At 41.7% G+C, this 12,518-nt stretch overlaps 1 protein-coding gene across 2 annotated transcripts in view; it reads right to left on the bottom strand.

Annotated features, from left to right (window-relative positions):
- Nucleotides 1–1,904, bottom strand: part of CHN1 (chimerin 1) — a 126,487-nt gene extending 124,583 nt beyond the window's left edge. For both annotated transcript variants that reach the window (XM_087819757.1, XM_087819758.1), the window contains exon 1: nt 1,747–1,904. In XM_087819757.1, coding sequence (XP_087675883.1) covers nt 1,747–1,765 — 19 coding nt within the window. In that variant the 5' untranslated portion in view covers nt 1,766–1,904. The remainder of the gene's footprint in view (nt 1–1,746) is intronic.
- Nucleotides 1,905–12,518: the final 10,614 nt, after the last annotated feature.

The following is a 12,518-nucleotide window of genomic DNA, read 5'->3' as shown; positions in this document are numbered from 1 at the left end:
AAGATAACTTTAAAATTTTAAAGATACTTTATTCACTTTGAGGGGTGGGATGGCTGCTTATAACTTTTTCTAAAGGTCAAATTCCATGTTCTTTCTTCATCTCCACTCAGCAGGTAAAGATTTTGCAATTTAGGAATCCCTTAAAGAGCCTTATCACATACTCCTCAATTTATCTGTTTTACTCATCAAGAATGTGACTACTCTAAAAGTGGTTAACTTGTAAACATAACCTTTAAAAACAAACCTTGAAAATGTAGACTATCTCTTAGGAAGGACAATAAATTTAGTCAGAAACAGTTTTAAAGAGAAATCTACTTGTGGAAACCTTACTGCTATGTAATAGCTCCAACAGTGTAAGATAAATGCTTCTTCAAAGGAAAATAACTATGGGTAAAGCCTTCCATCATTTTTAACTTTGTATAAAAAAATCCACACTTAAGGAAAATGGGTCTAAGTAATGCAGATTAGATACAATGTATTGGGAAAACAGTGAGATTTTTATTCTTTCAGAGAAAGAAAAAACATTTTTTAAAGCACCTATCCAGAAAAAAACACCAAATAAGAAACGTCATTTCTAGTAATGTGGGTATTTTGACAAAGCAAACATAGCCCCAGGCTGAACTCTGGCAAACTTATGTTCTAGGCTCAGTTTTGCCACAAAAGGGCCATATAACCTTGATAAAACCTCTCTGGGTCTAAATTTAATTTATAAAATAAGATGGTTAAGTAAAAGTAACTCTTTGATTCCAGCAGATTAATTTGCTCTTAAGTATTTACATCAAGAGGCATTTGTGGTATGTGATGCTTGATCAAATGACATTATTAAAACGTAACTGGAAACTTGATATTGTGAGTAACTTACTAAGACTGTCCTTGTAGCTATCAGTTACATATCACTGTACTTTGTTTCTTTAAAAAACGGAATACTTTGAACACGCAAATTTTCACATACTGTAATGTACTGAGTTTTCTGAGAGCAAGGTACATATAGATGTACCTTAATCTGTTTCTGTAAAAGGAATATCTTTTCAGCCCTTCTTTCCAACCCATTGTCATTTCTGACTCTAGAAAAACAAACACCTTTTAGTCTTAACCACTGAAACAATAGGGTTGCAGTAATTACATCACAGAAATAACATTTCTTTCCTGAAACACTCAAAAATAATCTCCTGAGATTACTTATTCCAATAACCAACTTTCTTCTGTCTGTCATATATTAGAGCAAACATTTTCAATTTTACAAATATTAAGTTCACCACCTACTCCAGTTCCCAACAGAATATACAGAGTCCAAACCGCCCCCTCCCCGCCCCAAATCCAACAGGAATCAACACATGCATTTGGCAATTCCAGAGAGGATGGGATGCACAGACATCTTGTTCAAAATAAATAAACTTTCCAGGATCTTTATTTGCCGACTAGAGAAACGTAGGTCGGGAAACAACCAGCCAACTTTGCTCCCAAGTTGGCATCTCGGAGAATCCTCCGTTTACAGAACACCCAGGACCTCAGAGCCTTCCCGTCCCAGAACTGGCCAGGGGAGCACACGCCCATCGGCCCTACCCGGAGAGGAAACAATGGGAGAGGAGCGAGGGACCGAGCCCCGCGCCCCGGGCGCCCAACGCCCCGGCCCCGGCCGGCGGCGGGCACCGCGCGAGGCGCCCGCGCCCGGGGCGCCCCCGGTCCCCGCCCGGAGCTGCGGGGCGCGGCCCACCTGCGGCGGCGCGGGCGAGGGGCTGCACTTACCGAACAGGGTCAGGGCCATTGTAAAGGCGCTCGCCGAGTGCTCGCTGCGCCCGCCGGTCCACGCGCTCCTCCCAGGCCGGCCGGAGGTCACCGCACGCACCCGCGGCGCTCACACCTCGGCGGGAGGCGGGAGGCGGGAGGCGGAGGGGCGTGGTGGGCGCCGGCGCGCGGGGAGGCTGCAGGCCGGGACGCGGGGGGCCGCTGCAAGAAAAAGTTATCTACGCGTTACGGTCAGACGCACCCGGCTAAGGGGAGACCCGCTAGCCCTCGGCGGACCCGCACTTGTCGCTGCCACCGGTGCGCAACGCGGAGCGCGCGCGGGCGGCGGTACCTGCGGGGCGGGGAGGCTTGGCGTCGGCGCGGGGCCGGCGGAGAGGCGGCGTCGCAGTGGCTGCGGCGGCGGGGAGAGGAGCAGCCTCGCGGAGCCCCCGGCGGGGCCGCTCACTCCGCATCCCGCGGCCTGGCAGACGCCATCTTGCGATAGCGTCTCCCCCTGGATCCGCCGCCGCGCCTCCCCCCGCCCCTCGGCCGGCAGAGCCGCGTGCGTTCCCTTGGCAACGGGCGCGCGCGGGGTCGGGGGCGCGCTCCCCTCCTGCCCCGGGCCGGCGGGCGGCCTCGGGGCGTCTGGCTGGGGGGGCGTGTTAGCTGAAATCCCAGGTCTTTTTCTTGAATGGGATTTGGGGCGAAGCGAGGGGAAAAGCCGAGCAGTTACTCGAAAGAGGAAGATGCTCCGTGAATACAGGGGCCCGGCCAGGGTCATCTGGGGCTGGGGTCGTTTGAGGATCTCGCTGCCCTGGCGCCGGGGGTTTAGCGGAGAGTCGGGCCTGTGACCTGAAGCTGCGGGGCTCGGGACGGGAGCCTGGAGCCTGAAGACAGAGGCACCGACTGTCGCTTTCCTTTCCATTTGGATTTAGGAGCCACTAGGAGTAGTTCTGATCAGATTGTCATATGTGAGGAAACGGGAGTCGGTTACAGAGCGTCGGGGATTACCTAAAATAGTTGCAAGGTCAATGTTTAAGCCTAATTTTCTTCCTTTTACTTTAGACCGCTTTGATATTGTCTCAGGAAAAATCAACATTTCTCACTAATTGGCACTTCTCCTTTAGCACAAAAGATTGTTCCCCTGAGCTTCTGCATTTATCTGAGAATCACTGGCAACACCATTCTTTCTGTGATGTTCTCTGCTGGCCTCTGTCTCTGCTTTAATTAAGGAGAAGCCATGTAAGGCCTTGAGATTATCAGCTAAAAGATGTTCTTGAAAGCTCGGTTATGATTTTTTTTGTAGTTTTCATTTAATGTATTCAAAAATCCAGTATTCTCTAGTTGCTATATTTGTTTCCCATTTTAAAAATTCCTCCTTTTTTCTTGTGTGTCTGCTTAGGGATTTGATACTCTTTCTGCATCTAATCATGTAGATTTTCTCTTTGATTTTTATTTTTTTCCTACGTGCATCTTTCCTCTTTCAGCCCCTCAGATTCCCTAATGTCTTTTTCTTCTTCTAATTTTCAACTAATTCTTTTAAGAATGTTATATAAAGAGCTTGTTCAAATAGAACCACAGTTAGTTTATCATTTCACAGCTGACTCAAATATCAGAAGAAAAAGAAAAGCAGGTTGGAAGGAGGAGCCAAGCCTTTTGTTTCATGTCAGTTAACTCAAGGAAAAAAAAAATCGTAAAATAATTCAACATGAATGGGCAAATGTGTAAGATGCTACATGTTTGAAATTTTCTGATATAGTAAAATGGTTCTCCTTTAGCCACTACTATCAAAATAAATCTTGAAATCCCCCAAATTTTAAATCTTTAATGAAAAGGACTCCTGATTTTGAACAGCCTTTCTGCTCATGAAACATCACAGAAGCACAGTTCATGAAGATAAATGAGAAACTCCAGAAGGCTTTGTGGGACAGATATTATAACCATGTAAAGATTGCTGCCAGTCTGCTCTGCAACCAGATAAATCAGAAACTAAACCCTTTACTGTCTCAACTGGTGTTCTTCAACCAAAGATGGTTGAAGGGACCCCATTTCCCTTTGAGGCGCTAATAAAAATATTGTACATACATAGACTCACCAAAAATTTTTCACACAATTTGAAGGGGATTATGGACTATTCCGGGGACCTTAGTTTATCCCTCAGTAGATACCCTTTGTAATCTCAAAGTTTTGCCTTTATAATTAAAAATTTTAAAGACTTCTCCTTTCACATAAAAGCATGGAATTCTCAAGAAGGGACCAAACTACCCTAATTTACAGATAAGGAAACTGAGGGTCCAGCAATCAAAAGATTTTCCCAAATGTTTATACCTATTTAGTGGCAAAATTAATAGGAAAATCTTAGGCATCTGTTGCTCTCCCTGACCACCTCCCCCAGTCTCCATTCCTCACCAATTTAGAGGGGCCATGGTTTGAATTTAAAAAGAAAAATGTGTTTAGTATTAGCAGCAGAATAGCAAGGGGGTTATTTAGCTCTCAGCCATTTTTGTATGCTTGGGTCTTATAGTTTGGGAAGCTGAACTTTGTGCCAAACAGTCTTTATTCACAGGCTCCTCTGCTCAGAACGACGTGTCCAGTCAGGCTAAGAGAAGAAGCTGCTTTTCTCCCTCTTTGTTAAGCTCTCTCATAAAGAGGTCCCGGAGCATCAAGGTTTTGGTGATACAGCTCCAAAGCTACTGCTCAGCTTGCTGGTAATTCCTTCTCTCTGTCCCTTGGGGTTACCCTGGAGGGGAGTCAGGGGAGTTAACAGCCCTGTGCTCAGCTTCACCCCCATGGTACCAGGCTCTGGTTACCAGAGCAGCTTTGCACTCACTTAGTTGTGGCCAAATACAGCTGAATCCTAGTGACAGACTCAGCTTAGGCCCCAATGGGGCCCTTCTTCCCCTCCCCCTGTCCTATGAGTCCCACGCCCAAAACGCAGCCGCGCGGGCATCCTGGCAGATGTTTTCAGGAGACTATTTGAAACAATAGGTTGAATGTTGCCATGTTTTCCTTTTCAAGCACCTAGTTTTCCTAAAGTGGTTCCTTTCTACGGATTGATTTCCTGATGGTTTGATGCTCTAACAAAATGCTTTCTATACTTGATCAGAGTGCTGTGTCTTGAAAATAGTATTTGTTTTATAATGTTGTATTATCTGATGAAAAACAGAGTGTTTCTTTTCTCACTTAGGTGGAAATAAAGCAGTAGCCTTCTGGCTACAGATTCAATGTGAGGAAGGGCGCTAACCACTTGGGGGTGATTATCATGGGTGGTGCCTTAGGTTGTTTATTAAATAGGGCAAAGAATGAATTGATTTTTCAAAACATTTATTTTTCATTCAAAGATTTAATTTTGTGCTTGACACTCAGGCACCTAGAAGAGCCAGATTTGTTTGCTCTGTGTCTGTTAAATTTTTAGACAAATGTTTTACTCCTTCTGGTTCTATCATCCTCATTTATAAAATGAAGGGATGGGACTAAGTTATCTCTAATGTCCCTTTTACATCTAGCTGTCATTCTGTGATATTTTAAAATATTTAAATTAACTGGATTATGGGTAAGTCAAGGCATTTCTATTTGACTCTTCAATATATTTAAAGTGGTAGTTTATCTAGTAAGCCTGAGTCAGACCTTAGTTTCATAAATACCTAGTGTAGTAAGGAAGTCATGTTTTATTAAAACATTGATACTGCAATTTCGTCTACAGTATCTTATACTAACATTTTATTTATTGTATAGATAGCAACCCTTTTTTTCAGGTTTAACAAGATCAAAATTTAAAGTATGCACTAAAAAAATCCATTTCAAATTTACTGAAATGGATTTTCATTTTTAAGTTTTGTTGACTAAACAGAACTTTAAAAACCCTTTAAATTTTTTTTCTACATTTCAAACTAACGATTTATCACAAGTGTTTTGTGTTTTCTTTGTGTTACTCCTTTCGATTCGTTCCCATTGGTAAATATTGATTTGTTCCTCAGTTTTGAATGAAGTAGAAATTAATGAGGTGATTTCTGCCTCACAATAACAAGTTAAAATTATAGCACTCTATCATGTCAACATAGCTTTGAACATTAGCAATACCAGTACTCCTAGCGCAGTTCCCAAAATAGGGCAGAAGTTTGCTGTTGAAGAAAAAGAATTACAAAGCATATTTCTGCTAATGTGATAGAAACATTTTCTATTCCCCAGTTATGCTGATTAAAGTTTAAATTATTTATTTAAAATATTCACAATATGCGACATTCTCTTTAGCCTATATTTACATTACCAGTTGAAGTATTCATGTCCACAATGTGAATTTGTTTAGATTTGGTTTGTTTTTAATAACGTTTTCCTCAAACACTTAATCCAGATGAGCCTTCCCCACTCTTTTATCTGAGGCTTCCTTAATTAATACTTTAGCTGATAGTTGCATGGTATTCCATGATTTATAAATAGCACTTTCATGGGGCAAAGCCATATACATACAGGTATTGGAGGCATTTGTCTTAAAGATTTAGACCACAGAAAGCAAAAAGAATATTTATGTCATAAAGTAGAAAATTGGCCTTTATGCTCAAATAATTCAAGGTAATGTTTAGGAGACCTACTTGTGTTCTGTTGACCACAAGAGGGTGCCTAAATTATATCCATGGGCGTAATCTTGGGTCTTAGAAATGAAATAAACTTTGAAAAATACCTAAGAATCCTTAAGAATTGAAAGCCTTCTCAGTTCCCCTACACAGTGCAGGAAAGAATCCCACTAAATTTATGCTGAAAGGGGAGATGACTATTGACTGGTCAGGCACAGATTTGGAATTGCGTATTACTGAGAAATTGCATTATGCTAAGCAGGGCTTGCTCAGTCCTTATATCGCTTCCAAAGGGAAAAGAAACTGATTGTAAAAGGGGTGTGTGTGTGTGTGTGTGTGTGTGTGTGGAGGTGTGGAGGTGTGTGGAGGGGGGTAAGGGATTTGAATTCAAAAGCAGAATAAAAAGGTTTTCAATCCCTGACTCAGAATAATAGATTTCTTGTTAATTTCTCAGCTTGAAGAGGAAATTTTAGTCCAATAGGTGATGGAACCACAGGTGTTACTACAAACCCTAGGTTAGAGTCCTCTAAAAGCCACAGGTCCTGTTTTTCTAATTTTATGATATAATTTATTTTGACATATTAAAATGACCTTTGGTTTAGAGTGGCTAAGAAAAAAGAAAGGGTAAAAAGGCCTGTCTTTAATTTGTTTTGAATACATGTTTAAAAGAAAACTTTATTTCCTAGTAAATAGCATAGCAGATCTTTTAGAAATTTTATAGGCTTAAAATACATTTTCAAATACACATTAGATAAAATACAGAGATTATGGCTGCTCTTAAGTTTTTGTTCTGCACTACAATCATGTTATAGTTCTCTAAGCTAGCATTTCCATTTGTGTGTGTTTCTGAGGTCATCAGGCATAACTAATGCACAGTGTAGCTAAATGTCTATTTGACTTGAGCAGTTGGATTTCTGCCAGATTTTGTTTTCAAGGGGCTATAAGGAGATTTGGCTACAAATCAAATCTCCCTAACATGGCCATGGTTTTTCTGTTTAATGTGGGTGTCCATGATAAGATGACTTACTCAAGTTAATTACATTGTGAGTTATAAATCAGCAAAATAGCTATGAACTCTGGGCAAGAATTACACAATCTCTAATTAAATAACAGAGCTGAAAAAGACAAAAGTATATTTCTATGCTTAAAATCACAATCTAGGCTCAAACCTTGTCTACCCCTGTGATGGATTTTTCATAAAGTTCCTTTGTATACTGCAGTAAAATAGATCGTGTATCAGACATTTAGGACAAGGCACCAATTGGAATTCATCCATCCATCCTTCATCCAATTACAAATATTAACTGAGCATGTGTGTTATACCAGGCATTGTGCTAGATCCTGGCAAAGGACTCAAAGATGAATCAAACATGTATCCAGATCTTTAAAAATTTGCAGCCCCTGGGGATAAGACTTAGAAACGGCCCAATGACAAAGGCCCCAAGAGGGGCAGAGATGAGATATTGTGGAACTTCAGAGGAGAGAAACAGATACGGTTTTTCTTCCTTTCTTCGTGAGGGTGATCATCCTCAGTAGTCAGTAAAAGCCAATTTTCTCTGAAGTTAGGGACCCAGGTTTTGTGCCAAGTCCTCTCCTTACTATACAATGTCTTCTCAAACATACTTGCCTCCCAGACTATCACCAACACAACCTGTAGGAAACAAAATTTGTAATCAATGTTTTTGTAAAGTGTGTTTGTCTACTATGCAATGCCAGTTAAACAGGTGGATTATTTTCATTAAATCAGCCATTTGTTTTGTCATATTTTTCTGTTTCAAAATAATTTAAATCTCTATCAAAATATATCATTGACTTAACATCAAGAAATATTTTTTCTGTGTTTTAGGATTTACTGTTGAACCTCAACTGAGAGCTCCAGTCTGGTTGTGTGTGATGAACCAGTAGGTTTTATAGGAGCAAACTTACATACACAATATTCAGGGGTGGGTAAATGTGAATTATGTTAGTAAGTGGCTACTAATGATAGAGCTTATAAGATGAATATATCCCAGGAACCCAAATGGCCTATTCTCTGCATAGAGTGGCATTCTAGGAAAGAGTCCATTTGGCAAAAGTGATTAAAAGGAATTGTAGTCTTTACTTGCATTTCACAATGAATATTGTAGGGTATCCACTGTATTCCACACAGGAACTCTTTTTAAAATTTCGTTTTTCTGCCCATCTGGCGTGGCTCAGCGGTTGAGCATCAACCTTTGATCCAGGAGATCGCGCTTCAATTCCCGCCAGGGCACATGCCTGAGTTGAGGGCTTGATCCCCAGCGGGGGGCATGCAGGAGGCAGCCGATCAATGACTCTCTCTCATCATTGATGTTTCTATCTCTCCCTCTCTCTGAAATCAATAAAGATATATTTTTAAAATATATATATAAATATATATTTTTAATTTCCTTTTTCTGTCATACCCTACAGCTGTTCTGGAGCAGAGCACCCCCAGACCTCCCAGATTCTCTCCCACTCTTCAGCTTACATGGCCGCCTATTATACAGGTTGGTCTCTGGTTTCTGTGTACTTTCCTTAACCTTCATTTAGTACCTAAATTCTTCACTGTACAGGGGATCCAGGAACAGGCCCAGCAAGTAAGAATCTTCCTCTCCATCCTCCTGCCTCTCAGTTCTAATCTTTCTCTGCCCATTACCTTAATTCTGCACCTTAAAAAGTGTGTGTGGGGGAGGGGGGAATCTGGCCTTTTCATTAGAAGATGAGATGGTAAGAAAGATCACCAACATAAAATTCTAATAAATTTTGTCCCAGCTTAAAATGAGTGCCAAGAACCACTGTAAAATCCTTTGCATAAAATTTCTCATTTGAACCTCACAGCAAACTGGTGGGGTAGATCTTGGAATCTAGGACTTTCGACTCCCAACTCCAGTGGTTGGTTAACTAAAGCATACCACCTTTCATTATAAAAAGGTCTAGCCACAGACAAAGTTTTATCATTGGCATATTCATATACATTGATATAGTTTGTTCAGTGAGGACCCTTTATTGTAAAAGCCCAATATCAAGAAACAAATATTTTGCTATTAAAAAATTGAGTTTAGAGTTGATGTTCTAATTTGAACCCAGTTTAGAAATTAAACATTTGCTGCCTTGGCAAAGCATTTATTGATGATGACAATGTACCAGGAGCTCAGACATGCGAAGAGAAAATCCAATTAATATAGCAAACAACATCTATATCCAAAATATCTACTATGAACTCAGTATTTTGCAAAGCGCTTTGATAAAAATCTTATATGTGTGTTTTGGGCAGACATAATGAAAGAAACATTATATAATTGGAATGGGGTTAAATTTTGTAAATTCTGGGGGAGAGTTAACCTGCAGTTCTTGCCCTCAAATCTCTTTGGATAATGGTGACTGGTGGGAGGCAGCTGGTAAGCGGTAGAGAGAGGAAGGGGAAGAAGGGAAAGGGGTCCTTAGAACCTGCCTGTCACTGGACTATCAGTGCCACCAGAATGCCCAGACATGGCCCACCCAGAACTTACAAGGGGTCAAAAGATAATAGGCTCCTCAGCACATGAATGCCAGGATGGAATTTATTTTACTGACAAGATTTTAAAATTCCAATCTGGGTGGAATGAACAGCTTCCTGTTGAGTATTGTGTCCACGAGTGACTTCATTAACACTCCTTGTTTTCTAGGCTGGGTTAGCCTGATTCATAGGCCTCGAAAATGCCATGAGTGACGAATGCCTCTGGAGCTGTGAAGGGAAGCCGCTGTCTTAGGGTATGTCTTCCTGCGTTTCCTGCGCTTCCTCTGAGGCACAAAGAAAGTAGAGAAAGATAACTTCCTGAGACGGTGAAAGCCAGTGCGAGGCCTAACAGAAGGGAGAAAACACCCGGAGTGAGAAAAGGCTCTCTATCCGTATTCCCGCACATGGCCAGCCCCGAGCCCGCCGCCCCTTTCCTGCCCCAGTGCCTTAGGTTAGGTTTGTCCCTTCAAACTGAAGCTGTCGCCCTCCTGTCCAAAAAGCACCACCCCCAACTGGGAGGGAAACAGGCTTTCTATCCTTCAGCCAACATTTATCCCGCTACTTAATGGAAAGAAATAGCTAATTCGTTCCTCCAGCTTTCCTTTTGCTACAATACAGTCTCCTTCAGGGGAAAACTGGGTGTTGGCTCCTCTCACTGTAACCAGGCTCAGACCCAGGCATCTTACAGTGAGGGAGCCGGGCTCCCCAGCACCCACCCTGCAGCTCCTACTGTCCCCAGGCCCTCGGGCCTTAACACGCAGCCCTCCTTTTCCCTCCCGCAAACTTGGGAGTTAGAGTTTTATTTAATTGAAAATATGTATTTTTAAATACCTCTTTATTGATTTCAGAGAAAGGAAGGGAGAGGGAGAGAGAGAGAGAGAGAAACATCAGTGATGAGTCATTGATCGGCTGCCTCCTGCGCGCCCCTGACTGGGGATCAAGCCCGCAACTGCGTCACAGTTCCACTTGGCCCTCTGCCCAGTCCCCCTTTCCGCGCTCCCTTACAGGTATTGATTCAAAGAGCACGTCCCATGAAACTTTCCGCAGGCAAATCTGTCTCCATCTGTTTCCTGGGGAGCCTGACTTAAGACAGAGGGTGTGGCAGAGATGTCTACATGTCCCACATAATGCACTCTCCCTTTCTTCCTTTGTGATATGGTTTATGATGTGTCCTTGTAATAAATCACTCCACCATAATTACTTAAGCTAGCACAAAGGGCTTCTTGTGTTTTGCAACCAAAAGGGTTCTAACTAATATATTATTTCCTTATGATATACTTCCAGAAATAAAATTAATGTTACACAAGAGATGCACATTTTTAAGACTCTTGATCCCTATTGCCACATCATACTTCAGAAACATTGTGTCAATTTACATTCTCATCAACAGTGTATGAAAGTAACCATTGCCCAGATGCTGCACAACACTAATACTATCCTTTTTAAAATTCACTCAACAAATGTTTACTGAGTGACTGCTATGTGCCTGGCTATGTACTAAGTAAGGACTGTGGGTAAATCTCTGCCCTCATGGAGCTTGACTTCTAAGTGTGAAGAGACACACAGTTAACAAAATAGATAAGTTGCATTGTGTACAGAATGATAGTAAGTGCTACGGAGACATATAAAACAGGGGAGGAGGGCGGGCAGTGGTTTAAGTGCAGTGGTTAAAGGAGCTCCCCCTGAGATGGTGACTTTTCAGCAAAGACTTGAAGGAGGTAAAGGAACAGGCGTGAGACTCTGAGGGAAGAGCATTTTTGGCAGAGGGAACAGCAAGTTCTGGAGGCTGAGTCACACCTGGTGTGCTAAGCAACAACCAGGCTGGAGGCTGGAGTAAAGGGGGAGGTGGGGGGAGTGGGAGGGGATGTGGTTAGTGAGGTGATGGGGGTTGCTATGTGGTCCTGGGGACTGCGGCTTTCTCTAGACCAAATGGACAGCCATTAGGGGGACTGGAAAGGCAGAGGGACTGTTCTGATGTGTTCAAAAGGCGCCCTCTGGTGGTTCTGTTGAGAAGACTACAGTGAAGGCAAAGTTAGAAGTGGGGAAACAGGAGACTTTGCCTATGTGCTAGACAGGCAGGTGTGCTGCAAGAATTTTTTAAAACATGTAATATTTAGCCAGGGATGCTGACCTCTTTTCCCTCAAATTGTCAAATAAAAAAATGTCAAGAGTCAACACAACATAGCCGTTGGTGTGAATGAATCAAAATTATACCTCTTTTTTTGGTCAGATCAGCAAAAAATATAACAAATTTTTGGGTGTCCCACAAAATTTTAGTAATTAGTTTCTGTGTGCCATGAGATGAAAAAGGTTGAAAATCGCTGTGCTAGGCCAAAAACATGTTTCATTTTGGTTTCTTTTGCACTTGAACATTTTATATATAAATTGGTTGTTCATATTTCTTCTATTGGAAACAGCCTATTTTAAGATCTTTGCTGATGTTTCTATTATCATATTTACCTTTTGTTATGAGTTTTCAGTGATAGTAAGAATGTAGCTCTTTGTCTGTCCTATATATGTAGTTCTCTGTCCCCAATTGTTCTTTTAATTTAATCCTGCTTATAATTTTTTTTTAGATAGAGAAATTTTTAATTTTTATGAGGACAGATTTTTAAAAAATCCAAGATGTTTCCTTTAGGGATTCTGCTTGTGATGTAATAGTTAGAAAGTATTTTCCCAAGGTTCTTGCTTCGTTCTAGGCATTTTTATTTGAAAACATAGAAGCT

This window comes from Miniopterus natalensis, chromosome 8 (genome assembly GCF_054644295.1).
Source record: "Miniopterus natalensis isolate mMinNat1 chromosome 8, mMinNat1.hap1, whole genome shotgun sequence".
Lineage (NCBI taxonomy): Eukaryota > Metazoa > Chordata > Mammalia > Chiroptera > Miniopteridae > Miniopterus > Miniopterus natalensis.
Note: the sequence above shows the minus strand (reverse complement) of the source record. Positions and strands in the feature narration are given on the sequence as shown.